This window comes from Corvus cornix, chromosome 5 (assembly GCF_000738735.6).
Source record: "Corvus cornix cornix isolate S_Up_H32 chromosome 5, ASM73873v5, whole genome shotgun sequence".
Classification (NCBI taxonomy): Eukaryota; Metazoa; Chordata; class Aves; order Passeriformes; family Corvidae; genus Corvus; species Corvus cornix.
This window is the reverse complement of record NC_046335.1, coordinates 2,556,299-2,579,731: the sequence shown is the minus strand read 5'-3', so window position 1 is coordinate 2,579,731 and position 23,433 is coordinate 2,556,299. Positions and strand designations below refer to the sequence as shown.

Below are 23,433 nucleotides of genomic sequence, written 5' to 3'. Positions count from 1 at the left end.
GTGGCAGTCCTTGATATCCCATACCTGGAGAGTGCAGTTTGCATATTTTTCTCTTTTTTTAGGGTGTTTCTTTTCAGACTGCTGTCAAATCCTCCCCAAAGACGCATTCTTGTGTTCCCTGTCTCACTGTTAACTCCCCCTGGGCTGTCAGCAGCCAAAGCTCCTCTTGGTTGAACTCTCAAGAGTTTTAATCATCTTTTCACTGTCAAATAATCACAGAATCCAGTCCCAGAATGGTTTGGGTTGGAAGGGACCTTAAAGCTCATCTTGATCCAACCTTCTGCCATGGGCAGGGACACATCCCACTAGACCAGGTTGCTCCAAGCCCCATCCTGCCTGAGGCAAAAGGTTGGTGGACATCACATCCAGGGTCTGAGGATGAAGAGACATTCCAGTGTTCATATAAATTAAAAAGTGGAGACAAATATCTTACCCCACCTCAGTAAGAGGGTTGATCTGTGACATTGATGCTTGAGCAGTGCATCCTGTGGGATTTCAGAATAGAGTGCCAAGGTAGAGCTCCCAGCTTCGTTTGTTCGGCCCAGGATATTCCTTAACTTTTAAAGGAATGTGCCTGTTCCTGGTTGGTAGGATGGACACCCTGGGAGTGTTACCCAAAATACTGTCCTGGAGTGTGTGGTGCCTTTGGAATGTCCTGCAGCCACTGCTTTCCAGTGATTGACTCTCTCTGCTGGTGGTTTGGACTTGGTGCATGGACAGGCACTCCAAAGCAGAGCAGGGAATGTGTTGGTAAGCAAAATTTACTGAGAGAATCGAAATGAAATGTAAATGTGCCAGTTGAAATTGCAAAATTTATTGTCATACTGGTGAATTGGTAGATTCTCTGGAAAGTATTGTCCATATGCCTCTTCTGGATCCTGCCACTTCCCTAAAAATTCCTGATATTCTGTGGCTAAAGGAAAACTGAGAAGCAAGGACCAACAATGAAATTGTTTTGTTCTGTGTTTCTGTGTAGGAAGGAAGAGTTTATAGTCCAAGTGCTGTAAGAACTTTATGTGAGCTTGAATGCCATGTGTCCATCAATAACACATCTCAGAGAAGTTACTCTGCTGTCAAGGGACAGATTTGGTTCTACTGAAGGCCACTGGCAGACTCCCTGTGGTGTTTTGTTAACAGTAGACCAAATTTTTAAGGTTCTCTTTTGAAAGTGTTACTAAATATGGAGAGAAATAGTTTTGAATATTCCCTGGAATCCCAGACTAGTTTGGTTTGGAAGGGACCTTAAAGCCCATCCAGTCCCACCCTCTGCCATGGGCAGGGACACCTTCCACTGTCCCAGGCTGCTCCAAGCCCCGTCCAGCCTGGCCTGGGACACTTCCAGGGATCCAGGGGCAGCCACAGCTTCTCTGGACACCCTGTGCCAGGGCCTCCCCACCCTCCCAGCCAGGAATTCCCAATTCCCAATCTCCCATCCATCCCTGCCCTCTGGCACTGGGAAGCCATTCCCTGTGTCCTGTCCCTCCATGCCTTGTCCCCAGTCCCTCTCCAGCTCTCCTGGAGCCCCTTTAGGCATGGCAAGGAGCTCTGAGCTCTCCCTGGAGCCTTCTCCAGACTGAGCACCCCCAGCTCTCTGCTGGTGACATTTCTTTGGATGCCGCCTGGATGCAGCCTTGGGCTGGTCACACATGGCTGGGTCATGTTGATGATCTCAGCCACCAGCACCCCAAAATCCTTCTTCTTGGGGCTGCTCTCAATCCATTCTCCCTCCAGCCTTGATTTGTGCTTGGGATTGGCTTAACCCAGGTGCAGGACCTCAGACTTGGCCCTGCTGAACTTCATTTGAAGTACTTTGGTGCTTCCACATCTTGTAGTTGATGTTGATAATCTTCAATGTCCATGGTCAGGAAGAACAGCATAAAAGTGAGGAATTTGTTCTTCCCAAGTGGGAATAATTAATGCAGGGTAGGGAAAAGCTACTTGTTCCTGTATAGTCTTTCCAATAGAGAGGCTGGACTCGATTGCAGAAGGAGTTTGAGGATCACTCCTCCCCAAACTGCTGCTTTTCCAGTGGTCATAAGAGATTCAACCACATCTCTTCCTCTTTTTATTTTTGGTTATTGGACACAACACCCTCCAAAGGCATCAAACTTCATTCCTCCTCTGCCAGTTCCCCCAGGATCGTACTCTGAGAGGGATTTTGCAGAATGCAGATGGAACAGTTCTTGAGGACTTGCTGGACAGGCCATTTCTGCTTTTCAAAAGTCAGGCTTATTTCCCTTCCTCTTCTTGCTCTGTCAGCGTAAAACAGCAATGTAATTCCAGTTATTTTGGTCAATCAGTTGTTTACCACAACACAAGGGCTAATCCTGTCCTAATCCCCTTGTTCCTTACAGAGTTCATTTAGTTTTTCATCAGTCTATGTCAAGTCTGTCTGCTTTGGCAAAGAAACAAAAAATATTGCAGGAGAGAGGTCACAACATCTGGCTGAGCGTGGCTGGTTTGTGCTGTAGCAGAGTTAAAATTGGAAATTGTGATGACTCAGGCTTTCTCAGAATGTTTTTAGGAGAGTATAAAAAATTCATTTGGGTGATTCAAGTAGGAGACGGGTTAGAGCTCTGCTTGCTACAGAAAAAACAACCCCATAACAACCCCTCTGGGTGCTTTCCATGACTTTGGACTTTTCAGCAAGAGCAGTGACAGTTAAATAACCATTTCTTTGGTCACAGGGCTGTTGCTGTTGTCAGCTCTCCAAATGTTGTGCACCCCATGTTCAGGGAGACCTCAGCAGCGAATTTTGGTGAAATCCAAATTATTGTAAATCAACTGTGGCACTGCTTGGCTCCTGCAAGCTCCAAGCCTAAGATGATTTTGATTTGCATCACAACATGCCTGTTGTTTAATCCTGACAGTCAGGCCGTGTGTGTCATGAGGTCGGGCCTGGAGCTCAATCAGTTCCAAATCTGGAAAACACAATCAGTGCACAGAAAAAAAACCCAACCACTGGAGCTCTTAGTGGCTTTTGAAAGAGCTAAATTCTGTTCTGTGCCAGAAATTGCTCATTCAGAGGCTCATTGAACTGCATTTCCAGCTCTGAGAGATTTCTGAAAGGGAAGAAATGCAGCAGAGCCTTCTAGCAAGGGAGCCTTGAAAGCCTCTGTGTTAGAGCAGAGCAGCTCTCCCAGGAGAGAGGGCTGGAATTCCACTTTTTACAGTGATGAAAATACCTGGGGCAGCCACCTGATCATCACACCCACCTCTAGTATTTCAGGATCCAGTACCCTGCCTCCTTTAAGGGAATATTTTGGAAACCTCCCACCCCAAAATGAGGGTGGGAGGGGAATGATGTGAAATATCCTCTCAGGTGGTCTCCAAAACTGCTGCTTGTCCTGCTCAGATTAATCCCAGCTGTAAAAATTCCTCAAGGTAAGAAATAACACCAATTTAGGCGCAGTGGAGCTCTGGATTTTAACCTGTGTATAAATCAGCCTTCTCTCTGTCTCTCTCTCTGTTTAAAGAGGCTTTTTTTTCCCTTCTTCCCCACCTAAATTCAGTGTTGTTCCTTTTTGCTGCAGCTATTCATAGTCTAAAGCTGAGCCGCAACCACGTGGACTGGCACAGCGTGGATGAAGTGTATCTGTACAGTGATGCCACGACATCCAAAATTGCAAGGACTGTTACACAAAAGTTGGGCTTTTCCAAAGGTAATCTTTCCCAGAGTTTGTAAAGAATATTGTAAATGCCAGCATTTGAAGTTCGTTGCTTTAACTCCAAAAGGATATTTCAGGTTTTAGTGCAGGTAGCCCACTTTGGCTGTTGCATTTTTTACTTTATATGAGTATTCGGAGTCCTTAGGTTGTGTATGTAATTGTGATGTGAATATTTTTTTTAATTTTTTTTTTATTACATATTTGATTTATCATATTTTAATTTTGTTCCATATTTTGGTGCGTTTGCATGCAGCAGTTAGCACTATATGATAAATATATGAAAATATTACAGTGGCAGAGTCCAGAAACTACTGGAAAATTAAAATTAAATTTATATTATTACAGTAAAATTAGAATTATGACTGTAATAATCTCAATATTACAGTTCCTTTTGCAACCTTAATTTTACTGCTGGATACTTACATACTCTGATGCATTCCTTAAATACATGACCACACCTTCCCTCTCCTCACCTCCATCCAGCCTTCTGTTCATGGAACAGAAGTATGAACTGACAGGAAAGGGTATTTAGACAGAAATTATTTCCAGTAGGAATTCAGGCTCGTTTAAGCTCAAAACTCCCAGTCAGAAAGGCAGCAAAGCTGAGAGGATTGGAAGAGAGGGTGGTGTCTCTCAAGGAAAAAGCAGATTATTGCCAGCCTAGAAAATGGGAACTTGTCCTGTGCAGGACACCAAAAAAACCTACACATCTGGTTTGTTCCTTGAAGAGACAAGGTCAGGTAATAGGTCTGACGTTAATCTCCATCCCTCTGCCCTGTAATTAATTCCCTGTTACGCCCCAGGGCTCCTGGGTGGATACTTAATTAATGTTTCCTAAAAAAATAGTATCTCCCAGTGCTTCAGTTCCAGAAGAAATGAAGTCATTTATCCAGAACACCATTGGGATAATGTGTAATAAATAATAAGATCTGTCCTTAAACAGTTGGTGGGGGAGAAATATCAGATAGAAGCTCACTTGGTAAACAAAACCTGTCTTGGGTAAAAAAATGCCCTTAGTGGGTTTGGGGTGTTTTCCTCCTCTTTAAAACCAAAATAAGTGGTTAGTTCCAGGTTTTGAGGCCAGCACTGGTGCCTGGTGTGGTCCCCTGTGTGTCACTAGAGGGGGATGGAGGCACATTGTGCCCATGGGTTTGCCAGCCCATCAGCACAGCAGGGAGAAAATGCCCGCATTTACCCTGGGGAATCGATTTTTAGTTTGGCCACCGAGCTGGGGAAATTTGAGGTTGGGTCAGCTCAAAATAAAGCAAGTTTTCCCCTAAAAATTACAAATTGTGGAGGTTTTCAGCCAGCTCTCTTTATTGGGGTAGATAAAGCGACAACACTTAATCACTTATGTGGCCAGGTCATTTCCATGATCCTTCCATGCTGCGGGAGTAAGGTGGAGACAGAAGGAATTTTAATGATTGAGACACCCAGGAGAAGGGTGTGTTGTGTTGTAAAAGTGGGTGCACAGTTACACAACTGTTTTCTGAAGAGTTGTTCTTCAAAACATACCTGAAATTAGCTCCCTTTGCAGTGGAAATGGGTGTTGGTATCACCTGCGTGCTCAAATCTTTCAGGGGTTTAAAAGTGTGTGCGTTTAAAAAGAGATGCTAATCCTTTAGTTTTATGATTATATATTATATAATCTGATTTTCAGTGTGTTGGCCTGAGAAAAGCCAAGCTTCTGTCAGCAGATGAGAGCACTATGCTTGGCAGAATGTCACTGATGTGGGATAATGTTCTTTCTGCAGCTTCAAGTAGTGGGACAAGGCTACATAGAGGCTATGTAGAAGAGGCCACGTTAGAAGACAAGCCACCACAGACTAGTCACATTGTGTTTGTTGTGCATGGGATTGGGCAGAAGATGGACCAAGGAAGGATCATCAAAAACACAGCCATGTGAGTGCTTTGGAATGTTTGAAGTAGCCTCAATGTAAGGCTGTTGTTGTGACAGCAGAGCCTTTGGTTCAAGCTGAATCGTTCCCTGGTTCCTTCTCCTCTTCTTCCCCTGAGTCATTAATCTTTGTATTGTGTGTACACTATTTTTTATGTTAATTGGGATGTATGGACTTGGGGAAAGCAGCTGTGAGCAAGAAGAGCAAAGATTTATTCTGATTTTATCCCCAGCACTTGTGACTTTCAGAGAGGACATAGCCTCAAGTTGCACCAGGAGAGGTTCGGGTTGGATATCAGGAGGAATTTCTCCGTGGAAAGGGTTGTTAAGCATTGGAAGGGGCTGCCCAGGGGGGTTTGGAGTGCCCATCCCTGGAGGTGTCCAAGGAAGGACTGGATGTGGCACTCAGTGCTCTGGGCTGGTGATCAAGCACAGCTTGGCCTCGATGACCTTGGAGGCCTTTTCCAGCCTTAAGGATTTTGTGTGAAGTTCTGGCTCCTGTGGTCTGTGGCTTTCCTGAGCAGGGAGATGTTTTTCATTTGGTCATAACTGAGGGGAATGTTGTTCCTAAGTTGTACCTGGATGAATTAAGTGAGTAACAACTGGGAAGTGAGTAACTGAGCAGAAAATTTTTGGTTAAGTAGTATAGGGAAGCTAATCTCAGAGTAGAATCTCTCAGAGCTGGTTCTTGGGATAGTGGGCAGGCAAACTGCATCCTGTACAAGAGGGGCAATGGGGAGATACAGGAATGTTGTCATTGCTAACAGGACAGAAGCCCCTCCTGAAGCTGTTGCTGCGAGACTGCTCGTGGGAGCTCTGTGCACAGAGCCCGGCTGAGAAGCAAAATGTGATCAAAAGGCTGTGAAATCTCTTCACAGGATGTCTTTTGTGAAGGGTGGTTTGCAAATGGCTCTTGGGAATGCTGCTTCCCAGAGCTGTGGCTGCTCCATTCCTGGGAGTGTGCAAGGCCATCATGCACAGTGAGTGGCATCCTTCTTCATGCCAGGGGTTGGAACTGCATGATCTTTAAATCCCTTCCAGCCCCAAAGCAATCTGTGATTCTATGCACCTGAAAAGATGGTATTGAAAGAAGAGGCTAAAAAGGTGTTAATTACAGGTCTCTACTGCACAAATCATTCAATAGGTGTGTCCCAAGTAGCTCCAGGTTCCATCAGAGCTGACAGAAGCATTGACAAACCCAGTGGCTCCTTGTGAGAAGAGCTGGGATTGCTGGGATTTTGTGGTGGGAGCTTTGTCACCCTCCCTTTGCCTCCAGTGTGCCGCTGTAGGTCAGTGCTTGTGTGCTCTGTGCCATTGTGTCATCAGCTCCTTGTGTCCCCTCAGCTCACTGTTCCACTCCAGTGTCCTCTGGGGTGCCAGGGTAAACCTTTCCACGTCACTTGTGTGTCATTTGTCACCTCAGAGCACCAACCTGCAGCTCCCCACCCTCCCTTTCCTGCCACTTCACTGCTCTTTGTGCTGTTTCAGAGCCAGCAATCCAAAGCAGAGAGAGAAAGGATCCACAGCCCTTGGTTCAAAGTTAAGTCATCAAAATAAATGTAAAAACTTCCATTTTTGTGGGATGGAATTACGCTGGGAATGCAAATAGCCTCCATATAAGCTGCTGTTTTAACAGTGGCCAGAAATAAAACTTCAGCCTTGGAATCATTAAATTTTTCTGCTTTGTCTTTCTCCCCCCTCCATTTTCCATAGATACAGGGGTTATATTGGTGGATTAACTTCAGCTCAGGTCACAGTGCAGAGATACTCATTCTCTAAGTCCTGCTCTAATTGGCAGCCCAGCATATGAAATAATTTTTTCAAAAAAAGGGACACAAGACTTTATGTGCTCCAGTAAATCTCACTCATATCCTCAAGAAATACCAGACAGCACTGCATAGCCTTTTAAAGTGCTAATTATTGGCATAAATTGTGCATTCTGTACCAAATTTGCAAATTAAGGCATCATTTTAGATTGAAGTATCTTTTTTTTCCCCCCCTTTTTTTTTTAATAACAACTTAAAACTTATCAGTGAGGAACATCCCATATGTTGTAGGGAGAGCTTTCAGAAGGAGTGTCTGCCAAGCTCTCACAAGCCATACTGGCACTTGCTGTTAGCACCTTCATCCGTGATATTTGTGTGATGTTTGGTTTTTGGGGTGGTTTTTTACATGCTTTTCCATTAAGGACACAGTGGTGCCTTTTGAAAAATGAGATGAATAAGGAAAAGTATTTTTTGGCCGTCCACACTTTAAAGTAGAAACTAAGAAGAGAAGATGTCAGTGGGGGCTTTTTTGCCTTTTGAATGAACATTCTTTAGTAGGAAACCTGTGGCTGGACCCCACCAGAGCTCATTTGACACGTTCTGTCCTCAGGTTATCACCTTGAGAAGAAGCTGGTGCAGCTCACACGATGCTGCTGCATCATTAGGCAGATCCTGCTGGTTACAGAGGTGAAAACAGAACCCTTGTCCAGGGAAATTCCAAATTAACCTGCGCTAATTTCATTAAGGATTGGAGCTCAAATCTTCTCATTAGCGGGGCTGGATGCTGGGGTTGCAGGGTGTCCTGTGAGTGGGTAAATGGAAAAGATGCATTTTGTGGATGCTTGGATGAGCAGGTCTGTGGTGGATGTGGCATAATTTGTTTCTTCTCCCTGTAGTTAAACACATTTTTTATCTAAATGTAGCATGGCAGCTGGTGCAACAAGCTGCTCCTGTCAGCACTGATATTCACCGGGAGCTTGTCTGGGAAGAGGCAGTCCCTCCTCCAGGCTGGAGCAGTGATTCAGCTGCCCCAGCGTGAGCAGAATAATGTGCTCTGAGCTGTGCTGGTACCATAGGGATGGTTATTTAAGGGAGAAGGCTTTGTAGTCTCTATTTCTGCCTAATACAAACCGAGGCATTATGGCAGAATGCTCTTAAATGTAGGGGGGTTTTATTTGCCATCAGGTGCAGGATTCTGGAATTCCTTGGTTTGTGATAAGGCAGAGTGTTAGCTTTAAATAAATCTCTTTGGGATGTCTTATTACTGTACACACTCATTATTTGGAGTGTGGTTTTTTCGTGGAAGCTGCTCTCTGGTTTTGTTGAATTTGTGGATGATGGGAAGGAGAGATGTTGTTGCACATTACGAGTATAATTTGCCATCATAGAGTGGTTTGGGTTGGAAGGGACCTTAAAACTCATCTCATTCCTTGGGCAGGGACACCTTCCACTGTCCCAGGCTGCTCCAAGCTCCATCCAACCTGGCCTTGGACACTTCCAGGGATCCAGGGGCAGCCACAGCTTCTCTGGGCACCCTGTGCCAGGGCCTCCCCACCCTCACAGCCAGGAATTCCTTCCAATCTCCCATCCAGCCCTGCCCTCTGGCAGTGGGAAGCCATTCCCCCTCATCCTGGCACTCCAGGCTCTTGGACTCCCTTTCCAGCTCTCCTGAAGGTTCCTTTCAGTGCTTCAGGTCACCCCAGAGCCTCCTCCTTTCCAGGCTGAGCAATCCCAACTCTCCCAGCCTTTCCTCATAGGAGAGGTGCTCCATCCCTCTGATCATCTTGGTGGCCTCCTCTGGACATTTAGGAATGTTATCCATGTTTCCAACCTCCTTTTCAAAGCTCCTCTTGTTTTACCTGATGTAGGTAAAGCTCAGGCCTTCCACCTGCTTTAGGCAGGGCTCAGACCTGAGCTGAATTTCATCAGCTCCAGTGTTCGAGGAATGAGTGAAGTAACTCTCCTGTGTTTTTCCATAACAGCTGCACTGTGGTGTCACTCCTGGGCTGCTCTCAGCCTAGAGCTGGCCTCTGCCTCTGTCTGAATCTCCTGTTTGAATTCCAAAATCACATTTGTCTGTGCTGCTCTTCCTAGCCCAAAAATTGCTGTCTGCACAAGCACCAGCATCTTGGCCTAATCACCAATTACATTTTTATTGCAAGTCCCATTAGAAAGCATTTTAATTGTGGATTATCATTAGGATAATTACTTTGGAATAGCTATTTTGGTACATTTCCATTGATATGCAAGCCCGTGCAGAGCCTCTCAGAAGCCTTTCAGTGCATTATTATGTGCTGCTGGAGTCTAAAATGACGATTTTCCTGTAAAATCTTTTCCATAATTGTAGCTCTTCAGATATTTGGTAGCTTTGTGTTCCATTCCAAAGCTTGCATTGCATTAAGTACATATTAGATGCTTGTTTTTCATCCTTTGGTGCAGGTATTAATTCTGAATTAAGTAAGCACCCAGATGGTAAATATTGGCTTACAGGTTTCAACTTGAGCTTGTCTTGAAAGAGAAGTTCAGGCCAAGAGGTAAAAGGTGATAGTTAGGGCATGAAATGCTTTTGTAACAGCTTGTTTTGTGTACATTTATTATCTGACACGTGGCTGTGTGCTGGACAGGAGCTGTAACAGCCTGTTCAGGACTTGGGCATATCCCCCGGGCTGTTCCCATTCCCATCCTTCCCCCATCCCTTGTTCTGCCCTTCCCCTGCCCATACCATCACACCTATGTGATCTCCCTGCAAACTTGATCACTCCAGTGGGTCTAAAAATGCGGGATTCCACCTGGAAGATGGGAGTGAGTGGTGGTGGAGTCGGGAGATGGCAGCAGGGACAGGGAATGCCTGCAGGGCAAGCCTTGGTGCCCTTTGGAAAGCAGTGCTGGCAGGGAGTCTGGAGCACCTGGATCTCCCAGGATTGTCCCAGGATCCTGTGATCAACCAACAAAGCAGCTTCTGTTCCTCTGATCGTGCAAAATCCTGTTACTCTTCAAAAGGATAAAGTGTGAATCCCAGTCGTGCTGCCTTTGTTTGCATCCTAGGATTTCCATCTCTCCTCTGAAGTTAGATGAGTCTGTGTGTGTCACAGAGCAGCAATTTTCACAGCAGTTTTCTGAGAGCAGCAGAGAACAACAGTGGCAGAACATGACTTGTGTCTTGCAGTTGCTCTTTGAAATCCGCCCGGAGCGAGACTGGAGTTGGCATTTCTGCAGCTCAGCTTTGGGGAACAGCCGCCCTCCCCTTTCCTCTGGCTGCAGCAGATCTCCCTTTTTATTACTCACGGCTGCTGCTCTCACTTCAGCTCAGCAAATTTAGCCCAAGCATGCCCTGAGCTTCCTCAATAAGTCATGGCATTATTTCCTCAAAGAGGCAGTGAGCGCTGGGCTCGGTTGGAGGGAACTCCAGGGGGGTGAGAGCAGTTGGGGAATGATTCAAAGCATCATTTGTGATGTTCTGTGACCAAAATCCAGGAATGGAGCCACGTGGCTTTGCAGGGAATAGTGAGAGTTGAGGTGGTTTTTTCTGGGAACATCCCATTGCCCTGTCTCTTAGATTTAGGGTGATGGGATAAAGGGGCAATGACTTTAAACTGACAGAGGGCAGGTTTAGATAAAATATTAGGAAGAAATTCCTCACTGTGAGGATGGGGAGGCCCTGGAACTGAGGAAGAGGTTGCCTAGCTGGCTGCCCCAGCCCTGGAATGTCCAAGGCCAGGTTGGACAGGGTTTGAAGCAACCTGGGACAGGGGAAGGTGTCCCTGCCATGGCAGGGGGTGGAACTGGGTGAGCTTTGAGGTCCCTTCCAACCCAAACCACTCTGGGATTCTGTGATTTCATGAAATCAAGAGTTCAGAGTAAGAAGTTGTCAGGTGTAATGCTTAAATTAAAGACCATTCCCTATTTCTCTCTCATGAATTATCTGACTGAAGAAAGTCTGCAAAGATAAAATGAATAGTTCTTTAAAGCTTTCAGGCATTTTGCTCTGTTAACATCAGCATCATTCTGCAAAATTTGGGAAGTAGCTGAAGCTGACTCAGTTTGCAACTCCCCAGTTTTTAATGGAGGATTTGTAAACCCTACACAAGAGTAAAACTAGTAGCATGAGATTAAAAAAACCCACTGTAATAATTCTAAATATGTTAGCATATCTCTGGAATATACTCACTTAAGCAAGGTTATATATCTGGGAAAATATGAGTTTGTTATTTATTATTTTAATCAGAGAAAGGCAACCAGGCACATTTTATTCATGGTGAATCTCAAAGTACCTGTTTTCAGGCCATTACTTCTTGCATGGAAAATAGCAATATGTCAGAATTCTTTCTAAGGTGTGCATTGCATCTGTGCATAAGTGGGTTTTTCTTTTAGAAAAATCATAAATTATAGTTGTTTCCTTGTGTTTCAATGCACAGATTCAAGTAATTGTTGCTCTGGGGTCAGTATTTCAATTACAGCATTTGTATCAGGTGAATTCTCTGCCTGCTTAGATGAGGATTTATTACTTCAGTTGGTGTTAATTTAACAAGTGAGTAGAGGGATTTGCTATCTAATAAAATTTAAAAAAGAAATCTATTTTTAAGAGCCAGAAGATGGAAAAAAAAAAAAAATAAACCCATCTTTATAGCAGAACAGATAAGCAGGTGTGTGTGCTGGGGGGGTTTGCATGTGACTGTAGCTACATTGCCTGGAAATTACACCAAATTTTCTTTGGAATTTCATCAAACTGCTGATCAGAATCAGTGGGGGATGTGGTGCTGTGCCACTGGATGTAGATGGGGTGTGTTGCACTGGGAATTTCAATGATTGCTGTGAGCAGGAGATGGATGTGCCATTGCAGCTGGGAGATAATGAGAGGATAAGTGCAGCTCTGACAGCCTTTGGCATCCGTGAGGTGACAGGTGACAAAAATGGGTTGAAACAGAGCTTTTGTGCACTTCTACCAGGATGAGTTTTGCAAGGCCTAAGGAAGATCTGCACAGAGCTGGGGTTTGGATTTCTCATGGACCTGAGTGATTGTGTTTGTTCAGGATCATTCCAGCAGGAGAAAAGGCTCCAGGGAGAGCTCAGAGCCCCTGCCAGGGCCTAAAGGGGCTCCAGGAGAGCTGGAGAGGGACTGGGGACAAGGCATGGAGGGACAGGACACAGGGAATGGCTTCCCAGTGCCAGAGGGCAGGGATGGATGGGAGATTGGGAATTGGGAATTCCTGGCTGGGAGGGTGGGGAGGCCCTGGCACAGGGTGCCCAGAGAAGCTGTGGCTGCCCCTGGATCCCTGGCAGTGTCCAAAGCCAGGTTGGACACTGGGGCTTGGAGCAACCTGGGCTAGTGGAAGGTGTCCTTGGTCATGGCAGGGGTGGAATGGGATGGTTTTTCAGGTCCCTTCCAAGCCCAACCATTCTGGGGTTTAACAAGTTTGGGACTATTGTGGTGGGGGCAGGACCACAGCTGGACAGCCTCAACTTCCATGAAGTAAATCCTCATGTGAGTAAAATCATGCTTTACATTTCCAAAGTTCTGGATAAGGACAAAAAGCCAACATGGTTTTTGGGAGGGGAGACCTGAAGCTTTTCCCAGAAGCTTTGGCAGAATTGCAAGGCCACACTATTTTCTCCAAACTCCTGTTTCTTGCTTTTGACTTTTATTTAAATTACCCCCCTCTGAGTCAGTTTGTTTGTGAAGAGCTTTAATAAGAACAGGACCTTTTCAAACAATGTATTTGTTTGTTGTATTTAAAGATGGGGATGTCTAATGAGTGTCCCTCCATAATATTTCCAGCTGCTACTGATGTGTAAATAATGTGGATGTTTTTTCCTGCTCTGTTAGGACCAGGTTATTTACCATTTCCTTCACTTAAAGTAATTGTTGCTGTGTAAAATTCTGTGCTTTGTTCATACAGTATTTCTATGCTTTTACTGCTTTTAAGCTGATCAGCTTCAATTTGCTGCTTGGCTAATTTCCTGCTGAATTGAACTGTTTCTGAATTCCTCTTTGTTGGTGTTGAGCTTTAACCCCAGCCTGCAGCTGCAGTGGGATGGGGAGGAGAACTGGGAAAAGGTAAAACCCATGGGTTGAGATGAGAACAGTTTAATAATGAAAATAATAATAATGGGGAAAAAAATCCAGGAATAAGTCTGGGACAGCTCTCCTGGCCATGTTTCCCCTCAGCTTCTTGTGCAGCTCCTCGTGGGCAGAGCATGAGACACTGAAAAGTCCCTGATTTAGGGTAAGCACAGCCAAACCAACCAGAATATCAGTGTGTTATCAACACTATGCTCATCCTAAATCCAAAACGTGCTGTACCAGCTACCAGGAAGGAAATTTACTTTATCCCAGCCAAACCCACCTCCTTCATGCAGAGAAAGTCAAGCTGACTTAACAATACCAAGGAGCTGTGAGCATTTCCAAAGATCTCCTTTATTTTGCTTCCTCAGGGACTCCAGGAATGTTAATACATTCACTGAAATGTTATCTTCTTTATAATCTAGTAATTCCACTCTGAAGTTGGGCTCTCACACGTCCTGTTGTGTGGGGGGGTGGCAGGGAGGGTTTTGTGCTTGGCAAGGATGGGTCAGCTCAGGCCTTAAATCAATCCTGATTTAAGCAGATCCTCTTGCTGAATTTTTTTTTCCCCCTTATCATGGGAAGGATATTCTGCTTTATTTAAACCTTTGCCATCTCGTTGGACAAGAATCCAGGAGATTAGGAGTGCAATCACACCAGGCTTTAAAAATAGTCATGCTGAGCAGTTGCATTTCTTGGCTGTTTGCACAGGCCTGCAGTAACTGCTTTGGAAAAAAGGATGTAAAGGATGCTACTTCCCTTTCCCCATTTTTTTCTCACTTCCTCCTTTTTATTTCCCTTTTCCTGCCTTTTTTTTCCCCCTTTCCTGCCTTTTTTTTTCCCCTTTGCTGCCTTTTTTTCCCCCTTTTCCTGCCTTTTTTCCCCCTTTTCCTGCCTTTTTTTCCCCCTTTTCCTGCCTTTTTTCCCCCTTTTTTTTCCCTTTTCCCCCTTTTTTTTTCCCTTTTCCCCCTTTTTTTTCCCTTTTCCCCCTTTTTTTCCCTTTTCCCCTTTTTTTCACTTTTTCCCCTTTTTTTTTCCCCTCTCCCCCAACTTTTCTTTCCCCTCTCCCCCAACTTTTCTTTCCCCTCTCCCCCAACTTTTCTTTCCCCTCTCCCCCAACTTTTCTTTCCCCTTTCCCCCTTTTCTTTCCCCCTTTCCCCATTTCATTTCCCTTCCTACTTTCCCCCCCCCCCTTCCTCCTTTTTCTTTTCTTTCAGCAGAAGTAAAGTGTCAGTGATGGAAAAATGTTTTCACTGCCTTTTTAAAAAATGTGGTACATGATTAATCTGCCTTTTTAGTTGCATAATGAACTTTTCCTGGGGTAAAAAAACCATGATAGAGAAGAAGAAATAATTGTCTTTGTAGAGAATGGTTTTGGTTTTTTTTTTCTTCCCCAAGGCATTGACTTTCCTACCCCTTCCTACCCTATCCTTCTCCTTTTCAAGACTGGATTTTGGCAGAGTTCTCCAGATAGGATTTTTGGATAGTGCTGGTGCAGGAATGCCCAGCACATGGAGCAGATGAAGCAATTCCTGTCCCAGGTGTTGGTAGTGAGTCTCATTTCTCCTGAAGAGCAGAGGAGCATTAATACATCCAAGGAAAGTGCCTCAGCTCAGGGATTAAACTCACTAAACAGCATTTGGGCAGGTGGAAGTGCAGGTGGAAGATGAACATCATTGTGCCTTTGGTTGTAGAATTAACTAAAAAGGGGTTGCTTTGAGAATAGGGGGAAAAAACACATTGAAACACTGAAATAAATAAAAAACTTGATGCTTTGAACTGGGAACCAAGTGCTGGAAACCCAGCACGGGGATTGGATTTGGTTTGTTGCGCTCATCTTCAAAAATGGGAATACTCTTGGGGCCAGGATTCAGGTAAGGGAAAGAAAGGAAAATAAAACACTTCCCCACTTTGGGTGCTGAGGGATGTCAACAGAAATGCCTGGATATTGAATATGGAATATGATTTCATGCTGGTTTTCCTTTTCAGTGATGGGTTTTTCACACAACACAAATCAAGTCATGTTTTTAAAAGAACATAATTTATCATTATTCCCCTTTTCCCCCTGACTGTTAACAGAGAGGGTCAGATATACTTTGGGGTTTAGGTATTTTAAGTTTTTCTCATCCCTTGAGAGAGGTGCAGCAATGTTCATGTTCAGATATGCTGTAAAAATGAGAAGTCTTTTAAAAGCCTCTCCATCTGCTCCTGCAAGTTAAAGCACTCATAAGTGATCCTGTTTCTCCCCCTTGGAGCTTTCAAGCCTTCCAATTCAGTATGTAAAATTAAAATAAAATTCTGCTCTTTCAAGCCCTATTTTTAAGAGTTTTCTTTGTGTTTAAAAGCACTGAATTGTCTTCCTTCTGTACTGGTCAAATAGTTGATTTCAGTGGATTGTAGATTTCAAGGCAGAGGTGTAATTCTTAATTTTCTATTTTCTGATTTTCTCATTCTTCTCTAATTTTCTCATCCTTACCTTTCGCATTCAGCCCCAAACCCACCAGAATTGAATTGAATTGAATTTAGGTGGATTATGTTAAGCCCACAGTGTGATACATTTAGACTCCTTTGAGGAAGCAATGCACAGAATTTTTTCATTATAGGAGAATTTAGGTATTTCATAATAAAAACTTGAAATCAAGGGAATTCTATGTATGGAAAAGCAGTAGTTCAGGAAGTGTGTTGTGCCAAGAGTAGTCTGTATAGGAACACGTTCCTTTCTTTTTTGTAGGATGCGAGATACTGCAAGAAAAGTGGAAGAAAAGTATTTTTCCAATCTTGCAACACACGTGGAATTCCTCCCAGTGGAGTGGAGATCAAAGCTGACCCTCGATGGAGGTACAGGACTCGCTTCTTTTGCTGCTCCAGCAGCTGCAGTCTGCAAAACTCTCCCCAGAACTTCCATCTGTGTTCTCTGCTTGTGCCTTGCTTGGATTTTTGTTTGGTTTTATTTGTACAGCTTTGAACATTTCCATCCCTGGAAGTGCCCAAGGCCAGGTTGGACGGGGTTTGGAGCACCCTGGGACAGTGGAAGGTGTTTCTGCCCATGGCAGGGGGTGGGACTGAATGATCTTTAAGGTCACCCAAACCACTCCATGATTCTGTTTAATCATTCTCCTGGATGTAATTTAAGTCTCTTCTTTTTTTTCCCAGACACTGTGGACTCCATAACTCCGGATAAAGTGCGGGGTTTACGGGATATGCTCAACAGCAGCGCCATGGACATCATGTACTACACCAGTCCTCTTTACAGGGATGAGGTAAGTGTGGGAAACACATTTTTATGTAAATTTTACTACAGCAGGGCATAGGGGCCGAAACAATCTGGATTTGGGAATGTTGGGAAAGTTCCTTTCTAAGGAAAACCTGAATAAAGGGTGCTAACACTTTGTAGGTATGTCGTGGTCACCCATAGTAATCAGGGTTTTAAGGCTGAGAGAAGAAGAAAGACAGCAAAAAGCACAATCTGTGTCATTTATTTAGAGCAGAAATGTCTAAAATGGTTCTGTAACAACAGCTTAGAAATGGGAAAGATTTTAACAGCGTGGGGTTTTTTTAAATTCCTTCATATTTATACCAATGGGAGTCCATGGAGCTGAGATTCTTTTTACCTCTGACAAAATCCATGGATATTTGTCACTTCGTTTTTGCTCTTTCTGAAGACAGATGGGATGGCAGCACGAGCAAACACACCCAAGCCAGTCTGAACACATTTGTGTACACTTGCCTTGCAGGGAAACCAAAATGATCCCCACTTAGTTTATCAGGGGGCTGTTTATATCCTGGATGCTCCCATCCTACCTTGACCCATCTGTGTAGCTGTTGAGTAACCCCATTAATCAGAGGAGAAAAGCCAGGAATATGATCATAAGTGATAGGGGCCTGTAAGAAATGATAAGCCTTGAATAAATGATAATAACCTGAATAAATGAAGTAGCCTGTGAAACTTGGGTATTGCATCATCCCAATAGCATCCCTCGTGTATCAAACTTACTGGAAAACCCCTGTGGCTGTTTTAGGATGAATTTCTGTAGGAATTGCAGGGTTTTTTCTGTGTTGGCTGTGTTATGTATGGAGTAGTGTTAATCCTTTTGCAGCCTCGGTACCCTGAGCATGGTTAGACTGGGGCAGGGTGAGGCTTTCAAATCTTACCTGGGAATTTGATGCTATCTTTCAGTCAAATTAGGTGTGTTTAAGTCCTTTAGAGTGGCAACACAGTTTTAAAACTGAAATCTGTACCTCTCTTCCTGCTCAGTAATGCAGAATTCATTGATCAGGGCTCTCTGCTGTCTCTCTGGTTTCCCTGTTTGTTGTGTACCTGAAGCCCAACATGAACTTTTGTGGCAAGCACTGAAAATTTCTCTGGCAGCTTGAAAACAGATATTTTTAAGCTGCATCAGAGGCTTGGCATGTCTGTGGACATCTTATGGGAAATGGATTAGTGAGTAAAGTTCAGGTGTGCTGGCCAGCAGTGCATGAAAATTGAATTCATTGCTCAGTAGAACTGCAGTTTTACAGGTTTATCACCATCCCCTGGGTGTGAGAATTGACATAAAAGGAGTGTGCTTAGATCTGATTACCAAATACTGAGTTGGTTTTTTTTTCATCAAATCTAATGAATTTCCTTGAAATGTTTGCAGCAATACACACAAGTTACTCTTCCTTCTCCCATTTTATTTTCTCTGACCTAACTTTACAGAGTTTAACACAACAGTGTCAAATGGAGCATTCTTCTGGATGATTTTCCCATCTTCAGCGTGTTTTTCTTGTGGCACTTTGCTCCTTCCAGCTCAGGAATGAGCCTTATCTTTGAGTAGTCCCATGGTCACACATTGCTCAGAATTAATGCCCCTGCTCACTGCTTTGTCACCCCAACACAATTCTTTGTGTTCTCCGGCCACTTCCAGTGCTTTCCACCCAGAAATCCTCAAAGGATCTCAAAAGGAGTTTATTAAATTTGGCTTTGCCGCTGGGAAATAAATTGAGGAATGTGGTGAGCTCGGCCTAGAGAAGAGGAGGCTGCTGTTCAGCTGATGGCTCTCAGCAGCCACAGAATCCCACAATGGTTTGGGTTGGAAGAGACCTGAAAAACCATCTTGTTCCACCCCCTGCCATGGACAGGGACACCTTCCACTGTCCCAGGCTGCTCCAAGCCCCGTCCAACCTGGCTTTGGACACTTCCAGGGATCCAGGAGCAGCCACAGCTTCTCTGGGCACCCTGTGCCAGGGCCTCCCCACCCTCCCAGCCAGGAATTCCCAATTCCCAATCTCCCATCTATCCCTGCCCTCTGGCAGTGGGAAGCCATTCCCTGTGTCCTGTCCCTCCATGCCTTGTCCCCAGTCCCTCTCCAGCTCTCCTGGAGCCCCTTTAGGCCCTGCAAGGGGCTCTGAGCTCTCCCTGGATCCTCTTCTTCAGGTGGACACCCCCAGCTCTCCCAGCCTGGCTCCAGAGCAGAGGGGCTCCAGCCCTTGGAGCAGCTCCTTGGCACCTCTGGACTCTCTCCAGCAGCTTCTTCTGCTGTTGGGAGCCCCAGAGCTGGACAGAGCATTCCAGGTGGGCTCTCCTGTGACCAGGGCAGGGAGAGAATCCTCCTTCTCTCCCTGCTCCCCACAGTGCCAAGGATGCAGCCCAGGACCCCCTTGGCATTTTGGGTTTTGAGCACCCAGGGCACAATGCTTGGATGGGAATTTTCTTTCCCCTTCCAAGGATTTTTCCCCACGTGGAAGTATCATAACTTCTTCTTTAAAGCTCCTGACCACTCTTTAAGCAGCTCATTTAAGGGGTTTGCAAGTGGCAGCCACTGTCTCCTTCCAGGGGAAGGAGCCCTGTCCTGTCAGTGTCCCAGGAGAGCACAGAGCTGTCTCAGGGGCACTGGGTTGCTCATCTGAGCCTTCCCAGAGCGTGGTGAGTGACCCCCTCTCTGATTTCAGTTATTGTTTCTTCTCCAGTGTGGCAGGAGAATATCCAAAAGGTGCCTCTGACTTGTGGCATGCGATGTGATACCAGACAGGCATTAATAATTCAGCCCAGCCCCGTGGACATCCCAGTCTGGGCTCAGACTGCAGCCAACAGATTCAGCTGGGGTGTTTTTGTGGGAGAGAATTGTGCTGTATCCTCCTCTGTACCAAATCCCTCTTTAAACATTACCCAGGTGTGAGAAAAAGCAATAAATGGGTATTTTGATGCGCACAGGCCTATGTCTAAATGAACAGTTACTTCACATTCTACCTCTGACCTTGCTGGTCCATCTGTGGTAAGGTAATCTTGGGTTTTAGTGTCCTCAGTGGGTGACTTTGTTTCACATCTGTGTCACTGTAGCTTCGTATTTCTTTAATAATAAATGGCTGCAACAGAGATTAAAAAGACCATTTGTTGCATAGTAAATTCAGAGTTGTCACCTTCATTAAACTGTTAAGTCCCTTTTTTTACTGCTCTTCACTGTACTCACTTGCAGGCTAATTGTAACTCTGTAAATTATTGGGATATGTCTTGGCAGAAAATGCCTCTAGTGCAGGATAAATATTATTTACATCCATCATCCCAAGATGTCTAAGGATTTAGTGCAAATATTGCACTATAAAAGTGGAGAAACTTCACTGTCCACCTTAGAATCATGGAATAGTTTAGGTTGGGGACCTTAAGGATCATCTCATTCCAACCCCTGCCATGGGCAGGGACATCTTCCACTAGAACAGGTTGCTCTGAGTCCTGACCTTGGAATGGCTTCATGGTTTGCCCTTATACACATATTTAAAAGGAAAATGAATGACTAACCCCTTGAAATTTTGGAGAGGTATTAACTTTTACCAGAGGTTTCATCCCTCTTGGATATGAAGTTTTGCAATGGAAATACCATTCTCCTGTGCACTCCTTTCAGCAATAAAAGGCAACTGGTTCGGGTGTGTTTGAAAACAAGATGTGAAGCCGAAAATTTTAAACTGAGACTATTTCAGCATTGGTTTTGCATATCCTGTTGAACCTAATAGTGAAGGAGCTGCTTGGCAGCACTTCCATGGCTGGTTTAATTAATTTGATTGCCCTTGTATTTATTCTCAGCTTTATAAAGTGATTGATTACTGGCTCTGCCTGAACCTAAACTTCATCTTGAGCACAGTGACTTGTTGGAAATGGGTTAGAGTCAGCTTTTCGACAGCAAGAGGGGTCTTAAGAGAGAGACTCAGATCCACAGATCCTTTTTCTGTATCATCCCTAAGACACGGAGCCCTTCCCATCTGTTCCCACAGCCACAGCTCATTCTGGCCTCTCATCTGTTGTTGTGACACTCCTCTGGCATCCCTCAGTGATTCCATCAGGGAATGTGACAACTGTTGTCTCCTGGAGGGTCAGCAGCCTCACCAGCTCTGCTAGCACGTTCTCCTGGGCCACGTGGAGCAAAAACTCCTCATCTTCGCTTTCCCAGTCCTTCACAATCCACCCTTGAGCTGCAGCTCTTCCCTTGGCTTTCGAGGACCCTCTTCCCCCTCCAGCTGGCTCCCACTCCCTGTTGCCTGCTGGCTGAATTTCAAACGAGTTTGCACTTTCTCCTGAAGTTCTCTTGACATTTGGAAAGAGCTGCTTGCAGAGCTCACCGTTCCTCAGCTCTCCTTCACATTCCTTTCCCACAACGCCCGCAGAAACAGTCCTGCTGTTCAGGCTGGAGAGGGTGCAGAGGTCAGGTTTCCTGCACTCCCATTCCACAGGTATTTTATTTTATTTTTCATACTTCTTAAAAAACTGGGGGTGTGGGAAGATTGTCCAGTGGGTGAGGATCCTGGGGAGACGGCAGAGAGAAAGGAGCAGCACTCAAGCTCTGTGTTACTGCTGTGCTCAGGTGCCAGCAGGGGTTTTGTACTCCTTGTTATCTTGAAAAAACTCATTTCCTGGATTTTGAGAGGAAAATGTCATTTTCTACTCCGGTAATTTTGGTGTGCACTGAAAAGCCCCTTCAACGCCAGCCATGTGCCCACAAAATGGATCAGGGGATGGAGTTCTGGATCTCCTTGGTGTGGGTCCAGGAGGTGTTTGCTCACCACACACAGAGCCCAATTTCCTTCTGCTTTGCCAGGAACATGCTATCCATGCTTATTTATGCTCGTATGCTCAAGGCTGCATTTCCTCAGAGGAGGCTGAACAACTGTTTGGGATGCTGCTGCTGGAATTTAGAAGTTTGGTTTTTTCCAGCTCGGCACAGGATGCTGGTAATGCTCTGCACAAAAGGGTAGCAGCTCTGGGTGTCTCACACCTTCCACGAGTTCTTGTTCCCATCATGATCCAGCAGTTCAGGAGGTGATAAAAGACATGATTCTGCTGCCCTTTTTATCAGTGTTGTTCAGCCTGAGGTGACAGGGATGTGTCACCTGACTCAGACTCCCCGCCTTATCCTTACAAAGCACAGCCCTGTGCCACCAGGATTCCTGAATGGTTGGGATAAGCTGATATTTTTTGATTTCCTGGAAGCCATGTGCTAGGCAGGCACATAACTGGGAAAGCAGAGGGCATTTTTGGCCTCATCAAGTCCAGCCTCCTGCTCCTTGGTCAGCGCTCTGGGCTTTGGCTTCCCCTGGAATTGCGTGGCCCTCGTGCCAGCTCTCCGTGAGTGTGTGGAAAGACCATTCCTTGCTCTGCCTTTAATTTGGTTTCTGAAGGGCAGAAAGCATTTAACCTCAGTTAGTCTGAGTATGAGCTGCTGCCTTCTGAGCAACTTGATCCTGCAGGCTTGAGTTTCCTGCAAGGAGGATTTATTGGCAAAACTTCAGCTGATAAAGGGAGATAATGATCATAAGAATGGTTTGGGTTGGAAGGGATCTTAAATCCCATCTCATTCCACCCCCTGCCGTGGGCAGAGACACCTTCCACTGTCCCAGGCTGCTGCAAGCCCCGTCCAACCCGCTCCAATCCCCTTCCAGGGATCCAGGGGCAGCCACAGCTTCTCTGGGCACCCTGTGCCAGGGCCTCACCACCCTCCCAGCCAGGAATTCCTTCCCAATATCCCATCTATGTTGCCCTCTATCAGTGGGAAGCCATTTCCCCTTGTCCTGTCACTCCAGGCCTTTTCTTGGAAATATCTCAGTGTCCTCAGGCTGCTGCTGAATGAGTGCTGAGGTAGGAGGGCCAGCTGGGAGGATGGGATTTGATACAGCTTTTCTGGAAGAAATAGGAATTGTTGCCTTTGTTACAGTGTTTGATCTGCTCAGTAAGAGACAGGTGAACGTGCTGCATTCCCCTGCTCCCTCTGGGAGAGCTGGAGGTGATGGAACAGAGCAGCCAGAGCAGCTGCAGAGGGAAAAAAACTCAATTGACTGCTGCCTCTTACTCTTTTGTGATGTATTTGAACTTGTTTTGTCTGTGGGAGAAGCCTTAGGAGGTGGTAAAATGGGTTGGGCAGAAACTTAAGGAATCTCTAGGCTTTTGGGAGGGAAAGCCCTATGAACCCCTTGGATGGAGAGACAGCTCCCACTGTCCCCAAAATGAGCTGGGAACTGGGAGGGAGGATGGAAGAAAGGAGCTAGAAAGAGAGAGAGGGATCTGGTCGTGCTGCATTCCTCCAGTCCCACCATTCCTGGGGTTTTTTGGATGATTCCTGCTCTCCTGTTTTGAGGCAGAACCAGCAGGTGCTTCCTAAGCACATAATAGACCCCACGGACCAGCAAATGCTGAGGTTTGGGGCTGGCAGGAGCACCAGGGAAAGCAGTGGGAAAAGGGCTGACTTAACCAGGAGTTCCTTGGATGGAGGTGCAGTGGAGAGCAGGAGAAGCTGTCAGCAAGCTCAGGATGAGGCACCCAATCCCTCTAACCCAGCCATGAGGTGCAGACACAGAGCAGCCACTTGGATGTCGTGGGGTGTGGGAGGCTGAGGAGGGAGTTGTTGTTTTGTTGTTCGGGTTTTTTTTTTTTAATTTAATAATGAGCCTTTAATTAAGACCCTTTAGAGGGAGTAGAAAGACAAGCTGTGCATAAAAAAATCAGCTCTTAAAAATTTATTATAGTGCTGCCATTTAGGAGAGAAAATTTGATAGGCAGTTTTATTTTTCATGTGTAAA

General features: G+C 45.3%; 1 protein-coding gene across 2 annotated transcripts in view; it reads left to right on the top strand.

Annotated features, from left to right (window-relative positions):
• Positions 1 to 23,433, top strand: part of DDHD1 (DDHD domain containing 1) — a 60,656-nt gene that overhangs the window by 22,047 nt on the left and 15,176 nt on the right. For both annotated transcript variants that reach the window (XM_039552257.1, XM_039552258.1), the window contains 4 exons: positions 3,534 to 3,662; positions 5,423 to 5,570; positions 16,124 to 16,230; positions 16,546 to 16,652. In XM_039552257.1, the coding sequence (XP_039408191.1) occupies positions 3,534 to 3,662; positions 5,423 to 5,570; positions 16,124 to 16,230; positions 16,546 to 16,652 (491 nt within the window). The remainder of the gene's footprint in view (positions 1 to 3,533; positions 3,663 to 5,422; positions 5,571 to 16,123; positions 16,231 to 16,545; positions 16,653 to 23,433) is intronic.